Below are 22,353 nucleotides of genomic sequence, written 5' to 3' on the forward strand. Positions count from 1 at the left end.
AACAGTGAACAATCATCCGGCTTTAATTAGGGCGCTGGGTCCAGCCCAGTATTTACTCCTAACAGCTTGATGGGGGGAGGGCAGGAGAGACCTAGAGCCAGGGAGCAGCATGGCCCACGGCTGGGAGAGCCAGGCAGCCCACTTGGCCCAGAGAGGGATGGAAGGGGTCCAGACTCACACAGCAAATGGTCATAGACCTCGGCCTCATTCCCCACAATCAGTGCAGGATTAAGAGTCCACAGGGGCACCAGCAGTCAGGAAGGACCCTTAGATGAGGCAAGGCTCAGCCAGGGACGTGCTGGCTGAGATGGGGGAAAGAGGTTTCCCCCCAGTAGCATGGAGAGTCTCCTGAGCCTGACTTCTGTTTCTGCCATGGTTAGCTGTGTGACCTTGGTAACATCCTTTCATCTCTCTGGGCCTCTGGTAACTCGTCTAGAAAGTGAGGTGCCTGTCACACCCACAGCCACGGGGGTCCCCGAGCAACTCCACAGCAGGACCCACCTCACCACGCATGGTCTGGGGTTTTCTAGTAGCAGGGAGAAGCCCTTAAGGGGAACTGCTCCAGCTTCCACGGGAGCAGCCCTCGCAGTACGAGGAGAGTGGCTGGAGAAGTCATGCAGCAGCAGGGGAGGAGTGGGGATCCAGGCCAGAGCTCAGCTTGAAGGGTGGGGAGGGGCCCTGGGCCATCTCTCCCCCAGCCCCTGTCATGTACAAGGCCCTGCCCTGTGGCCCACATCCAGTGCTGTGCTTGGCCTCTCCAGATCTCTCTTTACCCAAGGAGGGATGGCCCGAGGCCTCCACAGGCCATTTGGGGATTTATTTCCCAAGGGCTCTAACTGGGGTCTTCCTGCCTGGGGCCTGCGCCTGTGAGTCGGGCGTCACAGTGGCGACAGACCAGGGCTCTCACTGCACTGCCTCAGTTCACCTTCACGGCAGTCTGACCTTCATCCCCACTCCTCAGAGGGGAAGACTGAGGCACAGAGCAATTGAGTGATGTGGTCAAGGTCACACAGCTAATGAATACCCATCAGGATGACACACGCCTCCCCTCAGGACCCCAGTCTCAAATGCCCAGGTGCTGGCGTGCCATGGCCACTTGGATGTCTAAGAGGCCTCTCAAACTGAGTGGATCCCAAACTGAGACCCTGACCTCCCTCTGGAGCCTCACTCTCCCTTCTCTCCCTCACCGGCCACCTCCCCTGGCTCAGCCAATGGCAGCTCCCCCAGTTGGGCAGTTCAGGCCCAAAGCCTCAGGGTGACCGGAACCCGCTTTTTCTCTATCAGCAAGTCCTGTCAGCTGCACCCGATGCCCACTGCCTACCACCTCCCCGGCCCACAGCCTGCCTGGGGCCGCCACCATGCGGTTGCCGGCTTCTGCCCTCACACCACCTCCCTTAGTCTGTTCATGTGCATGCAAAGCCGGACTGTCCTGTTGGAACTGTGTCCTTCCCCTGTCAACACCATGCTGCAGCTCCAGGCCACTGCAGGAAGGGCAAAGTCCGCCAGTGGCCACGCTCCCAATGGCATCCTTGCCCTTGCTCCTCAGGCCACACTGGCCTCCTCACTGGGGCTTGAATACACTCCTGTACTCTGTGCACAGGCCTTCGCACATGCTGTTCCCTCTGCCTGGACTGCTCCTTCCTCAGAAGTCCAGGAGGCCCCTGTCTCACCGCCTTCAGGTCTCTGCATACACCTCACCTGCTTGGTGAAATCCGCTTCCCCACCCCACTTTCCACTGGCCCCCCCCAGCAGCAATCGATCTCCACATGCCCCCTGGGTTACTGTTTCAGCTAGCATTCTAGCAGACCTCCTCTCTTTTGTCTACTCTCTGCCTCTGCTCTGGGCGAGAAGCCCCGGGAGGGGGGCCTCCTGCTCTTCGGCGGGGAGAACGCCCGTTTGCTGAGTGGTGGCACCTCCCGGAGTCGGTGACCTCCCCACCATCCCGCCCCAGCTTGCGTGAGGCCAGCGCAGGAGCAGGCGGGTGGCCGGGGCGGCAGAAGCCTGCAGAGGGGCTGGAAGCGCGGTGGCTGCCCCGGGACGGGCCCAGGAGGCCCTCCCTTTCCCTGGCTTCTCTCCGTATGAATTATTAAAGCTCATTTATGATGGGCCTGCCCAGGCCTGTGGCTTCTGTGCATAATTCATGGCTCTTCCAGAAGGGCTGGGTGCTGGAGCAGCCAATTTTTCCAGGAAGCAAGAAAGTGCAGAGAAGGAGGAACCCAGGCCTGGGCTGTCTTCTGCATCTCTCTGTCTCCCTGTCCCATCTGGGGGCAGGCCGGCACCTCCGTCCACCCCTGCCCCCTGGCGCCTTCTCCTGCACGCTTGGATTCTGCTTCCTGGGGCCTGAGTCTATGGGCTTTGCTCAGGCTCACCCACTCCCATCTCTGTGCCTCAGTTTCCTATCTGTGGACAGATGGAGTTGCGGTTTTCAAACTGCAGTGGCAGCAGGGCCCTCCACCTTGGCTCCCATGGTGGGCGAGGATCATGGGTCTCCAAAAGGTACCAACCTCCAGGTGTCATTGTTTGTGAATTTCCTAGGAGTCTAGAGCTGGGACAAAGCAATGAGCAAGAGGAGTTCATGAACCAGCTGAGGTCTCCCCAGAGCAAAGCAAAGGGTCTGGGCCAAGGACACCAGGTACCTGCCAGTCACTCTGCCCAGGATCCACCGTCTGCTCCCAGGCCAGGAGCCACCTGCCCTAGTTACTGGTACAGATCATAGCCATTTTTGGGTATGTAGCACCTGCTTCTCACCCCAGCATATTCCCCAGGGAGTCAGGCACAATGGGAAGGTAACCCCTACCCAGGCCCCTGTAGCAAATGGGTAAACTAAGGTTTAGCAAAGCGGACTCTTAGGAGGGTAGATATATCGATGCAGCCCATGCCCAGCCCTGTGCTGCGATGGGGGAGCCATGCCCAAGCCTGGTCTCGCGAGGGGCACAGCAGGGCTGAGGTACCTGTAGAGGTCACAGGTAAGTCAGGGAGGAGCCAGGAGCTCCAGTCACCTGTCCCTGCCCCTCACCAGTAGCTGAAGCCTGACTAGAGGTGGCAATACAGGCTCTATTCGTGTGTCACCAACTACTCCGTCAGATTCTATGATTCACATGTCCCCATCTCCCCTCCTGCACATCCTCCCCGCCCCCCAGCATGAGTCAAATCCTCGCTGAGCCACAAATAGCTGTCCTCTGTGTGCATCCTCGACATGGCCTCCTGCCTTCAGGAGAACAGAGACCCCCCACTCAGGGTCCTCAGTTCCTCCTCAGGGCAGACATCCCTCTGTGGAAGCTGGCAGGGCCCCGGAGGACACCGAGGTACAGAGAAGAGGTGGAGCAAAGACCAGAATTCAACCTATTGCGGCCAGCTTTGTTCTCTGGCCTTGACTCACCTCTACCGAATCACCACTACCAGAAAGTCTTCCTGGATTTCCCCTACCCCCTCTCAAACCCATAGTCCTTACCCTACCTTGTGGACCCTTGCCTTATGTTGGGACCATAGCCTGGTCCCCTCACCAAGCTCCCTGCAGAACTTAGTTTTCAGTCTGGCAAAGAAGAGTCTTCTGGAAGTGCCTAGGGATAGATTTATCCAAACATCCTCCCCTCACCTGACTGGTGCCTGCCCTGTTCACCTACCTTAGCAGTGGGAGAGAGGCTGCAGGGCAGGGCTGGGAAAGGGCCTCCAACTTCCGCAGGTGGCATAGCACCAAGGAAAGGACCATGTGTATACTGGGTGCTCTGGGTGCAATTCCCACTGACGTCACGCAGCACCCTTGACTAGGTGCGGACCCATGAGGTCCTGTTTCACGGATGAAGACTCTAAAGCTCAGGGGGTGAAGCAACACACCCAAGGCCACACGGCCAGTCCATGCTGAACCGGAATTTGAATCCAGCCAAGTATGAGTCCGGAGCCCAGGCCCCATCTTCCAGGACCTCCCTAATCCCAAGGTGGTTGCCAATGGCCAAGATTTAAAGTAGGAAATCAGGTGCAGATATATCAGGGCCACCCCTCATTTATGACCTTTCCCAGCTTTTCCCACCCTTACACCCGAGCCCCTATGCCTCCCCAAGCAAGCCAAAGCTGGGTGCCACTGGGACGTTCTTCCTCACACCCCCAGAGCTGTCCTACTGTAGGCATGCGGTCTCGGCAGTGAGGAGCCCAAGCCCCCTCCAATCCCACCTTAGGGAGCCTGCACTAAGTTGCGGGGGCAATGCCCACTTCCTCTGGGATTTGCTTCTCACTCGTGCCTTGCTTCTCAGAGCCTCGAAGCTGCATGTAAATCGAATGTGAGTGCTCAACCCGCCTTGACATGCTTTGGGCTGGTTACTCTCAGGTGCTCTGCGGTGAATCCGTTAGCAATGCAAATCCCCTCTGCGGGCTGTACTGTGCGGGATCCATAGCGGCAGCAAGGAGGGCGTTCAGGGGACACCTCAGTGGAGGAGCCCCAGGGAGGTGGCCAGGCCAAGAGGAGCCACTCTGCCTGGTGAGCCTGAGTTGTCCTTGGGGCTGGCCTGAGGACAGACAAACCCAGCAGGGCTTATCATCGACAAAATACTCAGCAGGTGTTGCCAATCTTCTGCGAATTCCCCGCTAGCTTGCTCACTCTTCATTCATTCATTCATTCATTCATTCATTCATTCATCCATCCATCCATCCATCCATTCATTCATCCATCCATCCATCCATTCATTCAGATGGTTATTGGGCCAGGCTGCAGGCTGCGCACCCGGAAGGGATACAGTGGTGGTCAGGGCAGATGCGGGTCTGCCCTCAGGAGCTTCGAATTCAGGCAGAGCAGACATCTGATCTGATTCAGACCTGAGGGAAGAGGAGTCTGGTGAGCCTGGTGAGCGGGGTGGCATGCAGGCCAAGGGGTCTGGCCACGCGAAGGTAGCGCTGCAGAGCCGGTGGGCTCCGGACAGAGGGTGTAGCGTGTGCAAAGCCCAGCAGCAAGGTGAGCCCCGCCCACAGCGATGTCCTGTGAACACAGAGACCGACCGTTGCCACCAAAGCAGGCTGCTCTCCCACACGGAGTCTTGCAGAATCCCAACCTCAAGTACATGGGGAGCACCTCCACGTGCCGAAGAGGGGAGGGTGGTGGGCTCCTGACGGCGGGAAGATGAGGAGGAGGGCCCTTGTGTTTCCCCCTTGCGCTGACTTCGGGCCACCCCTGCCAGGGTATCTGCCCTATGTTTACACAGGCACCCAAGAGAAAGGGGCGGGCGGGCTGCCTCTCCCCATTTCTCAGATGCGGAGGGCTCAGAGTGGCTGCCCACCAACTCTGTAAATTTTGTTACTCTGTAAATTTTGTTTAACACAAGGTCACCTACTACTTGCCCTGCTGGGAGAGGTGCCGAGTGCTCGGCCCGCCCCTGCGTGCTCTCCCTCCGGGAAAGGTAGGTCCTCGGCTGCATGGGTGTGGAAGCACCCAGGGAAGGTGGGCCCTCCGGCAGGGGAGAAAGGGGAACAGACTGGCGGGGAAGTGCTCAGTCTCCCAGGAACAAATTCCATTGACTCATTCACTCTGGACTAACCAGCGCCCATTACAACCCGGCCCTGTGCAGAGCTTCTGCCCCGGGCATCCCAACACTGCCCCGTACTTTGTAACTTGTGACCTGGACACCCGGCCCCCAGCCCCCTGGCCAGGGGCAGCAAAGAGCCCTAAGTCTCAGCCTGATGTACATCAGAGGTTGGGGATAGTATTATTATCTGCACGGGCTAGATGGGGGCTCCAGCAGTAAGACCCTCCGGCTGCCACTCCAGCCAGAGGCGCCCACAAGTGCAAAGCGCTCACGATTTTCCTGACATTTTTGACACAGATATTGTCACTAAAACACCCTCTCTTGTGGCCAGGCACATAGCAGGTGCTCAAAAAATGTTGGCTAAGAGACTGGGTGTTCCATCCTCATGAGTACAAAATACAGGAAATACGGTCCCACTTTAAAGATTAGGAAACTGAGGCACAAAATGGCTCAAACAAGGCCATATATGGGACTCTGTTTATGACCCACAGCTCCTCCCCTCCTCAATCCCCATCCCCTGGACCAGGTTTCTAGCAGGCAGCAGGCAGGCGCAGCAAGGCCAGCAGAGCCCATGGCTCTGGGTCCCTCTGGAAGTCCCATGGAGTCCCCACCCTCCTCCATGTTAAAGTAATGGCCTCCATACGCCACCAATCTGAAAATCACCTGTGAAATTTATTTCCCCCGGTGCTGGCTCAGGAACCATGTAAATCACCCGGCTTAACGGCCTCTGGGATTGTTCCTTGTCACCCCCTGCAGCTGCTCTGTGCCAGGAAAGGCTGGGCCGCAGGGCTCAGTCAGGAGCTATGCATAGCCCAGGGTGTCCTCGGTGCTAGGAGGCACTGTCCAGGGGTGCAGCAGGAACAGGTCAGCAGGGCAGGGATGGAGCCTGCCTGGAGCTTCAAAAACTGGGGCTGGATCCATACGGGCAAGCCCCTTCCCTCCCACACCCCTGCTCCTTGTCCTCGTCCCCCCATCAGTGGCCTTCTCTCAGAGGAAAGTGGGTCTGAGTGCTTTCCCCAGGCCTCCACAGCCCTGACTGGGGGAGGCCCAGGACCATGGGAATGGCAGGGACCCTGAGAAGGCCTGTCAGAACTCCATCGGGAGAATGAGCCCTGCCCCACCTCGCCCACCACTACCACAGGCAGTGTCTCTTCACCCCCCGATGCTGCTTGGAGCACCAGCCAAGCACAGTTATGATTTATTCGGCCTTGCTTCCATTTCTTCTTCACCGATGGTCTCCCCCACAGATGGTGAGCTCCCGGAGAGCAGGCCCGGCACACAGCTAAGAGGACTTGGGTGGGAAGGGGCGGTCAGGACACAGGAGGTGGGTCCTCAAACACGGGCAGGCTGTGGCGTGGTCAGCAGGGTGGATGAGGCAAGAGAAAGTGTCAACGCAGAGGCGCAGTCAGGAAGGAGCGGGGCAGCCAGCTGAGGAGGCCTGGTGATTTCCCTGAGACAGGCCATAGACTCTGGCCATTGGCCATGTACAGAAGCTTCTGGGAACAGCTGGCTTCTACAGAGACCACAACCAGGAGACTCCCCAGAACTGGTATGTCAGCCCCTACCCCCCTGCCTAGAGGCCTCAGTCCGCTTGCTAGGCAGGGGCCAAGAGGGGGAGGGGTCCTATGTTTACTTTCCTATCCCCTACAGCCAGGTTTCTCTACCTTGGCTCACCTGGGTGGCTCTGGAAGACACTGATCCCTAGGCCCTGCCCCCCCCCCAAATTAAATAACATAGTCCCATGAGTTCCTGGACCCCACCTCCCCATCTCCCCTAAGGGCAGAACTTGGAATCAGCTCCTGGGCTGGGGCAATTCCTTGTGAAAGCCACAGGAGGGTGTGTGGGATGGCCTTTGCCTTATGCCACCAGCAAGCCTGGCCCATCTGGGGGCCCTGTCCCAGACCATATAGAAGTTACTCCAGCTTCCAAAGCCAACCAGCTTAGCCTTCAGGCACCTGTGTAGCTGCACTTGGTATGTGTGAGCCTGGAGGTCCAGCCAACGACAGGGGGCTCCTGCCGCTGCCTCTCCCAGGCACGCAGCCTTGAAGGGTAGGCAGCAAGGTCTAGAGTGAGACAAGAACGAGGGAGCCTTCAGGCAGCCCAGGAAGCCCTGACCCACGTGGAGAAGTCAGGGGAGGCTTCAGGGAACAGTGACTCCCAATCACCACGGGACAGGCAGAGGGCAGCTGGACCACAGGCAGGTCCCGCTTGGAGTTGGCAAGGCCCTCTGCAGCCCATCCACCGCTCCCTGGCTTACCCCATGCTCTGTGTGTAGTAGGTACTTACTACGTGGAAGCCCCCGTGGAAGACGATGGCCGCTGTCCTTGTGGGTACGCAGTCCTCAGGGCAGAGATCCCCTCCCGGGCCCACACCTGTGCTCGTCAGGAGCAGCCCCCTTGTCTATGGTCTCCATAGCACCAGCTTACAGGGTAGGACAGAGATGAGAGCTACACAGATCGGGTATCAGGAGAGCATTGTCCTCAGCTGAAGAAGGATCCGTCAATCTGGGGGGTCCCGAGAGTGATGAGGATATCGAGGCCCAGAGGAGAAGGGCAGGTGGCTTGCCCAGATTCCCACAGTGAGCTGGACACAGGCCAAGGCTAGGGTGGGGTAGGAGGACACTGGCAGAGGGAGGAAGGGCAAGGGGAGGCCCCGTTCCTACATCACAAGCCCCTGATGTTTCTGGGGACGGCAGCAGCCAAGGTCTGGCTTAAATACTTGACCTTGCTGCCTGTCTGCCTCCCTCCCTCTGCATCTCCCATGGGTAAATCTAGACACCATCCGGGGTGGGGGTTGGGGGCTGGAGCCGGTTGGAAGACGGAGGGTGCGGGGTGGAGTTATGAGAGAATGGGGGGTGAATCTAGACTGCCTAGTTCCCCACTCCATGTATGTATAGCTGATCACAGTACCATCAGCTCCCAGCTGGCTAATGGGAGAAGGCCTCAGAAGGAGACTCAGATCAGAGGAAGCCTGTCTTGGTCTGGAGGACTCATAGCTATGCCAGTAAATGCCAGTCCAGAGAGCCCTCTTCCCTCATGTGACAGGTGGGGGACAGTGGCCAGAGGGGCACCTGACCTAGGAGCAAGACAGAGCCCAGGGCTTCTCCCAAGACCTGTGCCCTTGGTTGACTAACCCCTGGACATTGTGACCAGCCTGGACCCATGATTGGTGCAGGGAACAGAGCCCAGAGAGTTACAGGAAGGGTCAGGGGCAAGGTCATGCGAACACAGCCTTGTTGGAGCATGGATCTTGTCATATCCATTGGGGAGCCAACCAATGACACCCCCGTCCTCTTCGTAGTAAGCAGACACACAAGTATACCCACCCTGCAGCTGCCCCTTCCCAAGACTAGAACCAAGTCTCACAGGCGGCCCCCAGCCAAGTTCAGGCCCTCTCCTTGGCCATGTCCATGGGTCACTTCCTCAGCTCTGCAGAAGTAGGACATGGCCTCTGCGTCTTCTCGGTTCACCCACCGCCTCCAAGGACCCAGGGGGCGCCCCAGGCCCAATGGGACAGCCAGCACCCCATGAAACCATGCCCCAAGGAACTCAGCCTGATAAAAGAGGCAGTGCTTGAGGAGGAACAGTTGTGATGGAAAGGCGCGGGAGTGGGGGGGCGCCCCGAGGGTCCTGTGGTCAGGGGACTGCCTGGAGAAGGTGGGCTGCAGAAGGGCTATGTGAGGCTATGGCTGGGTGCTCAGACCAGAGTAATGGGGTATGAATCCCACTTCTGCCACTCACTGTGTGATTTCAGCATCACTCAGCCCTGCTGAGCCTCAATTTTTCTTGTCTGTGAAATGGACTGATCTCACTGGATAGGCTATATGAAATACATCACCCAGGGCCCAGCTTATAGTGACTGATGATGTAGTTAAAATAACCACTTCCCTAACAAATGTTTCCTTGAGCATGGATATCCCCTGTTCCCTTTCCCTTCCCCTCCCACCTTCTTCCTCGCCCCCACCCCATGTTCAGGCCTCTGGTCTCACCCTGCAGCAAAAATTGCCTTCCTATTCTCCATTACTCTCTGCTTCTTGCTAACAAAACCCAAGTCTGTAAGAATCTCTCCTGCCTCCAGCCCCAAGGTGACCCCATCCTTTGCTCAAGGGTAAATTCCGATTAGCCAGAGCCAATCACAATGTACTTTCCCTATTGCCAGTGATTGGTCTAGAGTGGACATGTGACCCAGTGCTAACCAATAAGGTATGAGGGGAAGTTGGCTAGGGGCTTCTGAGCCAGGTTTCCTAACCTCTTAAGAGGAACCCAGTATCCCCTTTACTCTATTGTCAGGTACCCTCAGGTACCTGTGATGCCTGGAGCCATGGCAGCCATCATGTTGTCATGAGGGGAGTCAGCCAAGAACAGACAGCCCCCACTAAAAGTGAGGCCAGACAGGTAGAGCGCAGGTGTGGACTTGGTCCTCAATGACAGCCTACACTCACCCACCTCCAGGCTCCCTGTCAGAGGATAAAGGGACTAACCATGATGAAAAAAATCATTATGCTGTGGTTGCCATGGTGTATGCAAAAACTGCCTCTTTTCCTTGCAGCCAAATATACTCTTCAGACTTGCCTTTTGAAGGGGTAGTAGTCAGCTCAATCCCTAATCCTGGAAGGCCCCTGTGCACGGGGCATAGGGTTGTCAGAAAGGCCCACAGAGGGTAGGGAGCCAGAGGAGGGCATTGGTCAGAATGGCTCTTTGCCTCAGTACTTGGACTGAGCAGGCCGCATAGAGGGGTCTGATGAGCAAAGGCCAGAGCTCCTACAAGGACCTGCAAGTGGTTGGTCCTGGCTAGAGCCTGGAGGGTCACAGGGCTAGTGGCCAGAGACCACAGCCAGCCCAGGCAGGGCCTCAAATGCTAGCCCGGGAAGTGGGGCTGTGCCCCCGGTAGGCTTCTGGGGTGCAGGGTCATCACTAACCCTCAGCAGGAGACACTGCAGCGTGCCTAAGGGGTCCAGGAAAACACGGGAAGACTTCCAGGTTCTTCCCCAGCCCGGCCCAGCCTCAGCTCACAGGGGGAAAGGAGAAGTGTCCGTTTGTGACAGCCCTCCGCACCAAAGCCGGTTTCGTCGGCTCATTTCTCTTTTCTAATAAATGAAGGTGGGGGCAGGGCTGAGGTGGGTTGTCTTGTTGTTTGTTTGCTGGAACTGGTAGCAGCACCAGGCCTGACCTTTAAGGCTTCAAATGCAGCATTTGAGGCGGTGCCGGCGGGCAAAGAACACGGGGCTGCGGAGGGAAGTTATCAAGGCTAAAATGTCACGTCAGGCTGGAAACTCGCAGTCAAGCAGGGGCCTCTACCCATCGCAGGAGCACACCAGGCCATCCTTGCCCGCCTGGTGACAAAGCTGTCCTTTCTGAGGGTGCCCCGAAAGTCTTGCTGACTCTAAAATGGCAGGGAGGCACCAATGTCTGTCCCAGAGGGAGACCAGGAGCTGGGCCTCACATCACACAGGCACCTTGCTCTATGGGATTTGCCAAAGGAGGCCTCAAACTGCTCCTGCGTCCCATGTCGGGGAGGGGGGGATATTATTATTTATTTATTTATTTTTAATTTTTAAATTTTTTTAGACAGGGAGAGAAGTGGGGGTGGGGGAGGGGCAGAGGGAGACAAAGAATCTTTCGCAGGCTCCATGCCCAGCAGAGAGCCCAACTTGGGGCTCGATCTCACGACCCTGAGGTCATGATCTGAGCCGAAATCAAGAGTTGGATGCTTAACCGACTGAGTCACCCAGGCGCCCCTCCAGGGATGTTTTTCTTAAGAGAACCAGCTGTATGTCATAGTGCAAGGACAGCCACGCTGGGCTCGTTCTTTGAGCAGCCTGCACTGAGCACTGGGGATGGGGCCCTGTCCCTAGGGTGTGTACAGCCAGAAGACACATGGGGCCTGAAGGCTCCTCTCTGCCACCTCAGACATCAGTTTCCTCCTCTTAAGGTGGAGGTATCTGGGTCCCCAGATACCTGGGGACCTTCTGTGGTTGGGATACGTCCTTCCCAAGACAGGGAACCATGCAAGGCTCATACTGCCCAAGGAGATGGTCCCATCCAGGCACCCTGCACCCTCCCTAGGGACCCTCACTGGCCTTGCAGTCTCCAGAGCCCTTCTCAGCAACCTCTGCGTTTTGCAGACGCCCCCCCCAAAACGCCGAGGACACTGGGCTACCCCAGCACGGGCAACGCACAGGCCCTGAGAATGCCAGGAAAGCAAAACTTGCAGTTCTCTCAGACATCAGAAGCCACCAGATCAGGCCCAGCGCTCAGCTGGCCACACAACAGCCCCAAGGGTCAGCCCCCAGACGGTTTGTTTATGAAGACCCGGTAGACAAAAATTCATCCTTGAAAGGAAGAGACTTGGTGGGAGGTGCCCTAAATAGAGGAACGTGTGGGGATCATCAAGCTATTGTACCCCAAATGGTGCCTGCAACTGACTGCACGAATATCTTCCTGGGGGTGGAACCCCAAACCTACAGCAGATGCTCCAGGGGATGCCAGTCTCCCTCCCTTGGTGTGCAAATGAGAAGCACCCACTCCAACAGCCCAAGTTCACACAGCAAGGGTTTCCCCTCTCCCTGCACCCCGACCTCCATGCCTACCCTTCAGATTCCCCACAGGGAAGGGCTGTTCGCAGAGACGCTTCATTTCACAAAGGACTCACCAAGCTTCTCCGAGTCCCAAGTCCTCCAGTGCATCTAAATACCATTCAATTTGCAAAAATTTGAATTACAAGGATGCAGCCTGTGTGTTTCCTTCGCAGACTGTCATCGAGCCAGTTGGTAGATGATCAAACTTTCCAGATCAGCCTTAACTCGGGCTGTTCCTGACATAAAAGTTTGCAAAACACTGGTCCTAACAACCAGGCTGCTTTATTTCCCAGTGCCAGCGTTTGCCCAGCCGAGCTCTGGCGTTACCTTCAAAGGCGGGTGCGGGAGGTGGGCACCGAGAGCACATTCTGGGTACAGAGAGATAAACCACGCATCTGCCTGCACGCACATATGCGCACACACGCACGAGCACACACCCACATCTGTGCTCATATGCACACACACCTACACCTATGTGTATGCGTCCACACATATGCGCACAAATAACACGCAAGCATGCACCCACAGGGGCACACGTGCACACACCCGCACCGGCTCGTCTTCGTATACAAACGGCACTCACACACGTGTGCATTCACATGAACACACCTAACACATGTACACACACACACGCAAGAGCCCACTCTTAGATACTTCCATACACAGGCCCAGGCAAGGGCCAGGCTCAGGAGGAAGGACATGGACACCACAGCCGAGTCACAGGTGCTGGTAGGGCCCAGCTGTGCAGTGGGTGTTGTGGGCGACTGGAGAGGGGCCTGCCTGGACTGAGAACCCTCACGGACTGAGTCAGGATCCACATGCCCTGATCATGCAAGCCCTGGGGCCAGGCCCATCCCTCAGGACCTTTCATACCCTAGCCCTACAAGGCAGCACGCTTAAGGCAACCCTATTTTACACATGAGGTCCCAACACCCAGAGAGGCTGAGGAAATTCCCAAGGTCACACAGCCGATGAGAGGTGTGGCAGAGCCTCTGTGTGCACGCGTGCACCGAGCAGGGCCCTCATTCAGAAAGATGTGGCCGGCAGGGAAGGAAGGCATGGAGGTGGGATCCAGGGACCCACGGCCTACGGAGGGCAGGGAAGAGAGGCAGAGGGGGGACGACTCCTCCCTCTTCTCACCACTCCTTTCCCCTTCGTTAAACAGAGTCCTTTCCAAGGTGGGGAGAGCTGGTTAATGATCAGCAGGAAAGACTTCCCATGCCCCTCCCTCTCTGCTAAACAATTAGGTTGATCAGCGCTCAAAGTGGGTCAGTCTGAGAAGCAGCTCCCAGACACCCAAGGTGTGGCCAGAGGCCAGTAGGGGCGGTGCAGGCTCCTCCCACTGGAGGAGGTGGGGTCTAGCTGGGCTGGGGGTCAGGCCTCGCTCTGTGGCTAGGGCACCATGTGAAGAGGAGCAGCAAGACCCTGAAACCCATCTTCTTGGTACACTGGAACGTCAGAGTCAGAAGAGCCCTGGAAAAGAGGAAACTGAGGCCCAGGGGAAGAGGGGCCTTGTCCAAGGTCACCACCCTGCCAGCTACCCAGCTGACAGGGTTGGGCTGGAACTGCCTTTGACAGAGGGCCCCCCAGGACCAGGCTAACCCGAGGTAAGGCCCCTCAGGTCCCCCATGGGAAGATTCCCCTCACCTAAGCCCAGCTAGACAGGGTCTCCCAGTCTGCGAGGTCTCATCCCCCAAGGCTCAGGCACCAGCAGCAGCAGTGGCCAGGAGCCCTGCGGACCACACCAGCCCCAGAAGCAGGGGGCCCAGCTTAGATGGGAGGGGGACTAGATGGCCCATGAGCAGGAGCAGGCCCAGGGATATCGAAGCTATGGCAGGTCAGGCCAGAGAGAGCCAAGCCCTCAGGTCGTGCCTGCATAAAGTAGGGCTCAGACTGTGTGGGCCTGAGTGACAGCATCCTTGACTCCTTTAGGGTAGCTCTAAGAGATCCCCGTGGGGAATGTGCAAGCCCCCAGGGGCATCCCAATCCATTGGTGGTCACCTGCACTGCCAACTCCCCCCCACCAACCTTAGCCACAGGCAGCTCAGAAGGCTCTTCAGGTTACACAGGACAAGAGAGGAAGGGAAAAGAAAAAAAGCAAAAACCACACATACACCTCCCTCTGGGAATACGAATATTGATTCTGTAGCTTCTTGTTTAGACAGTAGGCACCAGAGGAAAAAAAAAAAAAAAAACCCAACCTGACATGAACAGAAGCTCCCCAGTTGGCTAGAGGGATTGTAGCCAGCAGTGGGAAAGCCCCCCACCCTTGCCTTCATGGTACCCTAGACCCTGGTGTTCCCTCCCCCCTTCCTGAGGCCCTGAGCCCACTCACTTAAAGACGCAGGTCACCAGTTCCTGAGGCAGATCTCAAATCTAGAAGCCCGCAAGGACAGCAGCAGGGCAGGGGGTAGGGGAAGGGGAAGGAGAAAGAGACCAGCCCCACCCATAGACAACACTACCTGCCAGACACGCCCATGCCACAGGCCTACCTACTTTGACTCCCAAACCTCCAGCTGGCCCTTGAATAGTTTCCTGGCCCCCCAGGCCACACCCGTCCTTACAGCATGGAAGCCTCTAAGGTCTCCGTGGTCTGAGTCCTCTGAAGTCCCCTCGGAGCTGACAAAACTGCCAAGGGACTAGAGGATCCAGCCTCAGGTTTCCATCAACCATCCCCACACCCCTTCTCTCTGGAATCATACCGGAATCTGGAGAGGGAGATGGCATCTTGGCATCTCGAAATGGGAGTCCCTCCTGCCCACCCCTCCATGCCAGGCAGACCTGATCTATGACTCAAAGCCTTGGAGAAGAGGAAAATCTGAGTTGGGGGCCCCATGATCACCTGTGTACATGCGGAAGGGGGTGGAAGTGGGCTGGCAGGGCAGCCGCGGGCCAAGGAAGGAGGCCCCCTGGAGGTTGCCTGAGACCTAGGAGAGCAGAGGGACGGTGCAGGAAAAGTTACACCTGGAAGGCCTAGGTGCGCCTCACAGGTCTCAGGCCTCTTCATTTTCATCCAAAGACCCAGGTTTTGAGTCCCCACCCCCAACTTCCTGGGCCCACTGCTCAGATGTGCCCAGGCTCCTGGCAGGGCAGCTAAGCATCTGACAGATTAATCCTCTTCTGGGCCTGCCTCCGGAAGTTGTGGGGCTTTGGGCAGGCCCTTCATCTTTCTGAGTCTCAGTCTCCTCATCTGTGGGATGGGCATGAGCACAGGTTCTGAGGTCGAGGCAGTAACGTAGGTAAGGGCCTGGCCTGAGCTCACTGAGAGGAGGCCTGCCATTAACCTGGTGATGTTCCCCACCACAGTCAAGCTGGGCTTCAGGGAGGGAGGGAGGGAGGTGGCCCAGCGTCTGTCCTCTAGGAGCCAATATCCCATGTGGGTGGGTATAGAATGAGCCAAGGGCACAACCCAGAGGCCTCCAGAAGGTGTGGGTATGAGACCCTGAAGGAGGTATTTAAACCCCTGAGGAAAGCATGCAGTGATGAGGGGACAGCATCAGCAAAGTGGAGACAGGGAGGTGCTCAGCCCACGGGAACAGGGTGAAAAGACTGCTGGAGAGGGGCCTGTCAGGCTGCAGGCCGGATGCTAGCGTTTACCATAGCCGCCACGGTCCCACCCATGGAACCCTCCCTGCCCACCAGAGGCTACATTCCCTTCGTAGGAATTCTCACCACCAGCCTCTTAAGCAGAGTCTATGATCTCAGTTGGGGAAACTGAAGCAAGGTCATCCCAACAAGAGGGTCAGCTCGGGAGGCCAATGCTTGAGCCTGCTGGGCCTACACCTGACAGCCAGCAGGTCCACGAACGGCCTCCTCCCAGGAGCTGGCAGGGTCCCCCCATACGCATCTGAGATGCCGCGAGCTGGCCGTGCCCACCTGCACACAGGCAGAAGGGAAAAGGAGGCACTGAGCGTAGAAGTGCTCACTCCACTTGTGAGTCAGTCTCTCTCCTTGGGGACACCAGTGTGACTGAGAATCCAGCGTGAGACTCGCCCACAGATTATGAGGGGACTCATCTTAAAACGGTTCCCCCACCTTCTCAAGGGTTAGTCTGACAGCTCGCCAGGAGGAGGAGCCCAATATGGGTGGGGCACAGGGGGGACACCAGCCAAGGGTCTCCCCAAATCCTCCACACCAGGAGGGATGTGAGCACTTGGCAGCTCTGCATGCCAGTGCTGGTGGCAGCAGGCTGTGAAGCCTCCCCCCTCCCTCCAGCAAAAGCTGCGGCAGGTCGTTGGGGAGACGGGGGGGGGGACCCAGATGTGTGATGTTGCCTCCCTCTAATAGGGAGAGTCACAGGGAGGTGAAGGCGCGGGCTCAAAGACCCAGACAGACACACGTCACCCACCATTAACCGTAGCTAGACTGACGCATGCCCCGTCGTGGGCACTCAGGAAAAGGAGCACGTACTCCAGCTGTCATTAATCTGCTGGGTGGGTTCGGACCCCTCAGGCCGCTCTCCGCTCCCCTCCCGCCCTGCCAGAGCAAGGCAGGCGCTGCCCACGACCATCACTGGGGCAGAGCGGGGCTCAGAGGGTGCGGCCAGCCGCGCCGCTCAGCCTGGGCGCTCCACCCAGCACTCAGCCAGGGCCCCACGGAGCCGGGGACAGAGACACCCGGGGACGCCAGAGAACAGGGGACAGAGGTCCCACAAAAGAGGCGGGTAGGGTGGGCCCAGAGCAATGAGAGGGATGGGCAAGGGAGTGGAGAAGGAGTGGGGCTGGGGCACCCAAGAAGGGGGCAGAGGCGGGGCCGGGGGCCAGATGGGAGAAAGGTGCAGGGAGAGGCAAAGCAGTTGCCACGGGCGGGCGGCAGTAGCCACTCGCCGTTCACCGCCACGGCTGGAGTGAGCGGAATTGGAAATGGGGAGGCAGGTGAAAGGGAGAGTGTGCTCTGACTCCTTCTCCCCCAACTTCACCCCCAAACACGTAAGTGCACGTGTGCACACACATGTACTCGCTCCTGCGGCCTCTTCCTTGTTTGAAACCCTGATCTCAGTCCAAATGGAGTGAGAGAGTACCCCCCACCCTCTGCCGCCAAAACCAAAGCCCTGTCCCCACTCCAGCGGCAACTTCTCTGTCCTCCTTAATCCAGTGGCTGCCTCGGTCCACTTGCCTGGCGGGCAGAGAGCCACGCTGCCACAGCGATTACAGAAATAATGGCCACCGGACCCCAAACCCACACTGGCTTAAAATCCAGTGGCTCGCAGAGCTGCGCCCCATCGCTCTGCCAGATGTGGATGAGGGAATGACTTTCCCGCCTAGGGCGCTCTCCACAGAGGGGTCATCACCCCAGTGCCATGACGCTGAGACTCCCACTTCCCATCTCGGAAAGCCACCTGTATCAGCGTCTCGTCCTATAGCCTGGTCGCTGACCCAGGAGAGTTCAGGGAGGCCATCCACCCCCAAGGCAGCCCCATGGCAGCCACCTCAGCCTTTCATGTGAGTTCAACAATAGCCCCTGCTCCAGCTAGCCATGGTCATGCGGGGGCCCTCACTGGATTCCCTCCCCTTCCTCCTTCCAAGGATCAATGGGCATCCGCAACTGCGGGATCAGGGCAGCTGAAGGGCGCTGGCTGTCACGGTAAACCCTGTGTGTCGTTGTCACATTAGTCACTTCCCCCTGGACCCTCAGAGCCGCGCAGCCCCCGCCCCACCCCCACACTCATTCTCTAATTACGGTTTGCGAGACATGTCCCAAACCCTCAAATTAGCTCCAACTCTATCGACAAGAGAAGAGCGTCCAGCTGGAAATGTGCCGCTGCCATCACACCCGCCCCATCGTCTTCTTGCTGGGGACAGAGTGACAGGTGTCCACTCTGGTCAGGGTCTCACACTGTCCTTCCAATGGAGACCCATAGCAGGCCCAACAAACCATCTGGCCCACTGCAGGTTGTAAGGAAAGGGGGCGAGGTGGGAAGAGGTGAAAAGAGACATCTATTTAAACCTTCATTCAAGGAGCTATGAAATGGCTAGGGAAAAAATATTGTGGCTTGGCTTTGAGGAAAAAAGAACAACAAAAAATAATGCTTTTGCTCTTTTTAAACATTGTGATTTAAGTCCATTTTTATCACAGCAAATGAAAGACAATAACGCACCCACAAGCCCTGAACTTCCATATGATTCTCCTCTCCCTGCGCACCCCCCAACACACACACACACACACACACGCACGCACACACACACACAAATCCAGACGGTTGACAGAGGACACGTCCGTGCGGCACCTGTAATTTGCCAACTGATCACCCGTCTGAGCACAGCCAGGCTGTGTGAGGAAAGAAACGACGAGACGAAGAGACACTCAGAGCAGTGCCTTTCCCGAGTTTGTTTTTCCCTCATCTGGGAGAACCTACAAGCCGGAGTTGGCAGGTTTTGAGGCAAAACCAGGGGCTCCTACCCTTGGGCAGAAATGGTCTAATGACGCAGAGTCAGCCTCTCCCCTTCCCTGAGGCCAGAACCTTCCCCTTGGCCACTAGCAGCCCAGCTACTCATTTCCCAAACCCCAGGCCTGGCTACTGGTGAAGGATTCCAGGGACAGGTGGCTCCCATAGACCTGGAGACAGATAACAGACAGCAAGGTGGTCACCATGGCCCGAAGCCACAGGGGCCAGGGGTGTCTGGGCACTGACATAAGTCTGGGGCACGGTGCCCACAGAAATACCTGCTGTCCTAAAGGCCACATGCACTGGATATCCACTCCGAGCCCCAGACACATCTGGCCAAGCTCACCAGAGAAGGATGCCCAAGTTTGCGGGCTCTTGGGGAGGGAGAGAAGGCTCAAAAAGACCATGAGAACCAACAGAAACTGGCAGGGCCAGGGGATGCCATTCCCTTGCTGGCGGCAGCAGCAGGAGAAGGCAGGGGTCCTCCCTGCCATTCACTTTCTGCCTCCATCCCAGCACCTTCACCTCCCAACTGGGCTCTCCAGGGGACCCTCCCCTCAGGTGGAGTGAGGGGACAAAAACAAGGGAGACTGACCCCCTCTGTGGTACTGGTCGCAAGAAGGTGCTCGCATCCTCCGCATCCTTCCCGTCAAAGGAAAAGGCCAATGAAGACAGGTGTGGAGGTGTCCCCCACCTCTGGCTCAAAAGCGCCGGCTTCCCACTGGGGAGGAAACGCGGGGCAGACGCGCGGCTCCAACTCTACCGGGCAGGGGTCGCTGGCCGCCCCCTCACCCAACCTCAGGTTCCCCTCTCACCGGGACAGCGGCAGGGGAATCAGCTGGCAAACTCGGAACCCCCCACCCCATCCCGAGGCTTGTAGATCTTGCTCTGCCCCGTTTGGGGGGTGGGGTGGGGGGGGATAAGGGGCACCGCGGGGAAGTTTCGCGACGCAGCCAGAAGCGCCGGGACCGCGGCTGCCCGCCCTCTGGTCTTGGGGCCGCCGCCCCGGGCGCAGTCGGGCAGCCTGACCCAGCGCCCCCGCCCCGGCGCGGGGAGGGACTGGCGCGGGCCGGGAGGCGGAGGGGCGCGCAGGGCTCGGCCGGGGTCCCGCGGCCGGCCAGGGAGGCCACTTACGTGTGCTGCTGGGGGAAGCTGTAGGCAGAGGCGCCGGGGGCGGCGAGCAGCGGTAGCAACAGCAGCGGCGGCAACAGCAGCAACAGCGGGCGCGGGGGCCCGGACGGCGGGCGCCGGGCGCCGGGGCCGGGCTGGGGGCCGCGGCCGGGCCAGGGGAGCGCAGTCGGCGCCGGGCCGGGCCGAGAGGCGCCGCAGGTCCAAGCCGGCACCGCCATGTTTCCATTCAAGATGCGGCGCCGCGGGGAGGGGGGGCGCCGGCGGCGGGGTGGGGGGGCGCGGGCGGCGGGCGGCAATCCGGCCTCTCCGCCTCCTCCGCCTTCTTCGCGCGGGGCCTCCGGGGCTGCACGGGCCGCAGCGCCTCTGCGGGCTGCGCGCCGCGATCTCTCCGCCGCGCTGACTCGAAGCGCTCTGAGCGCCCGGCCCGGGACCGGCGCTCAAATAGCGGCCGCCGCCAACCTGCCGGCGCCGCCCTCCCCCCCTCCCTCCCCGGCCGGCCCGCCCCCGCGCGCCCCCGTCGCGGCCACGCGCCTGCCCGTGCCCGCGCGCCCCTCGTCCCCGCGCAGCCCCGAGCCGGCCCTGCTGGCCCGCGTGGCCGAGCGGAGCCCGTGCGCGCGCGTTCTGCGCCCTAGCCGCGGGCCGACCTCCCGGTGAGCGCCTCTGTCCCCCAGCCTCGGACCGTGCCCCTCTCCGCCGCAGCCGCGGTAGGAGTTTCTGGCCCCGCGGCTCGTGGCAGGCACCTATGTGACCCTTCTGGGGGCTCGACCTTCAACAGGCTTAATTAAGGTCTGGAGTCACAGGTTTAATGGTGGAATGGCAGACTTTCGCAGACCGGAGAAGAGGGCATCGGTGCTGAACTCACACCCCCAGTGGCTCCTGCTACTTGCAAGAGTCCTCTCTTAGGGGACTCGGGACCCCAAGCCCTGACAGAAAGAAAGGGCTTGGGTCTCCTGGATCCCTGAGCGGGAACCTGGGCGCAGTTGCACAGTTGCGAGGGGCTGAGAATGGCAGGATGCAGCCCTCTACAGCCACTCATTTACATCACCCACCTAAGCAGGCACTGTGTGCAGACCAGCCCCTAGCTCCAGCCCCCAAGGCTTCCGGAGCCTCTATTTTAGACCTCTCCAGTACTGGGAAGCTCATCCCTGTACAATCCAATCGTTTCTGTCCTGAGGCCCCTGGCTCCTCCCTGCTGCGGGGAGAAGGCTGGTTCTGGTGTGGCTTCTGACTCTGCAGCTTATGGGCCTCTCAGAGCCTCAGTTTCCTCTCTTGTGGAGGCTTGTGTGGGTGCTTACCCCCATTTCTAGAATCAAGTGAGAATGGGAGTGAATTGCTTGGTAAATTGAAACGCTCTTGGTTGGGAGACAGCATCCGAGAGACTCCCCTGAAGTTGTCCCTGGAACTCTGCTCTTCCCCCTGTGCAGATAGGATGGGAGAATGTTTCCTGCCAGCCTGGCTTGGGGCAAGATCCCTTCAGCACTAGCTGACCACGGCCTCTGCGCTTAACATGAGGAATGAGGAACAGTAGCCCCCTGGGCAGGAGTCCCCACTTCATGATATCCGGGTGAGCCTCCCATCACCCACTCACAGGTCAGGATGACTTAATGTTGAGGGAAGAATGGCGGCCCCTGGACTAAGGAGGGCAGAGGTCAGGGGCTGGAAATAAGGCTCAGGACAACCCTTACTAGCTCCGCAGTCCTGCCTGGACTGTCCCACACCTGCCCCACCCTCACAAGCCAGGGCTCGACAAGGGGACAGCTTTGAAGTGCCCCCCCCCACCTGAGTGAGGTTTGCCAATAGGCCCCAAATTCTGAGGCCCCAAAAACATTATCAGAGGAAGGCAGTGCCCTGGGCCCCAGACTCCTGACAGGCTTGGGGTCTGGTGACCAGGAGGGGCCTAGTGGACTCTGGGAGGCCAAGCTAGGCCAGCTGTTTGGGGACCAGCAGGGCTCTCACTAAACCAGAGACCTGATTGTGCCAGATGTCCCCATCCCTACCTCTGGATAGGGCATTCCCTCCAGGCTAGACAGAAAGGGGTGGGGGGAGGGGGAATTCTGCACAGAAGAGTCAACACGCCCTGAGCTAACGAGCCCCTCCCAGCCCCTCCTGCTGATACCTGTCTCCAGCATCTCTGTTTCTCCGGTACCCAGGGCTGAATGGGCCCATGGTGTCCTCCCCCATCTATTTGCTGGTTAAATGCCTGTAGTGCATGGCTCCAGGGAACCAGCACGAAGAGTGTTACCCTCTGGGGTTAGGTGCCCTCTGAGGTGTTACCCTCTGAGGTTAGGTGGGAACCTTCCCAAGGCAGACTCTGCAGTGGCAGGATAAGAAATGTCAGGGGCAGTCTCTCGGTCCTTCGACACCAGAATGGCAGTACCGTACCTGAAGGGTGCCCAAGCCATCAGGCACCTGGGTCCAGGCTGGGTGCAGTGAGTGGGCATTGGTAGTTGGGCATTGCAGTTCCAGCCGCCACAGATGTGCACCTAATTGAGGCTGCTGGCACAGAGGGAAAGGCGGGAGATTTTGGTTGACAGGCCGTTAAAGGAAGACAAATAAGGAGGGGAGGTAATTAAGAGTACACGGGTAGTAAGAGTTTACACATTCCAACTTCTGTGGCTCCCAACATCCTCAATCTTCTGGCGGCTGGCTCCAGCCCCAGTTTAAAATCATGGGAGGAAAAATCAAGTCTTCCCAGAAATGGGGGGGACTTCCATGGCAGGCACATTGCTATGTTTGGCAGCAAAGACTAC

At 58.6% G+C, this 22,353-nt stretch overlaps 1 protein-coding gene across 2 annotated transcripts in view; it reads right to left on the bottom strand.

The window, feature by feature from the left end:
* The window catches only part of CACNA2D2 (calcium voltage-gated channel auxiliary subunit alpha2delta 2), a 141,699-nt gene extending 121,878 nt beyond the window's left edge, over nt 1–19,821 (bottom strand). For both annotated transcript variants that reach the window (XM_026500923.3, XM_057311735.1), the window contains exon 1: nt 19,607–19,821. In XM_026500923.3, coding sequence (XP_026356708.2) covers nt 19,607–19,821 — 215 coding nt within the window. The remainder of the gene's footprint in view (nt 1–19,606) is intronic.
* Between the last annotated feature and the right edge of the window lie 2,532 nt (nt 19,822–22,353).

Source organism: Ursus arctos, unplaced genomic scaffold (genome assembly GCF_023065955.2).
Source record: "Ursus arctos isolate Adak ecotype North America unplaced genomic scaffold, UrsArc2.0 scaffold_14, whole genome shotgun sequence".
NCBI lineage: Eukaryota > Metazoa > Chordata > Mammalia > Carnivora > Ursidae > Ursus > Ursus arctos.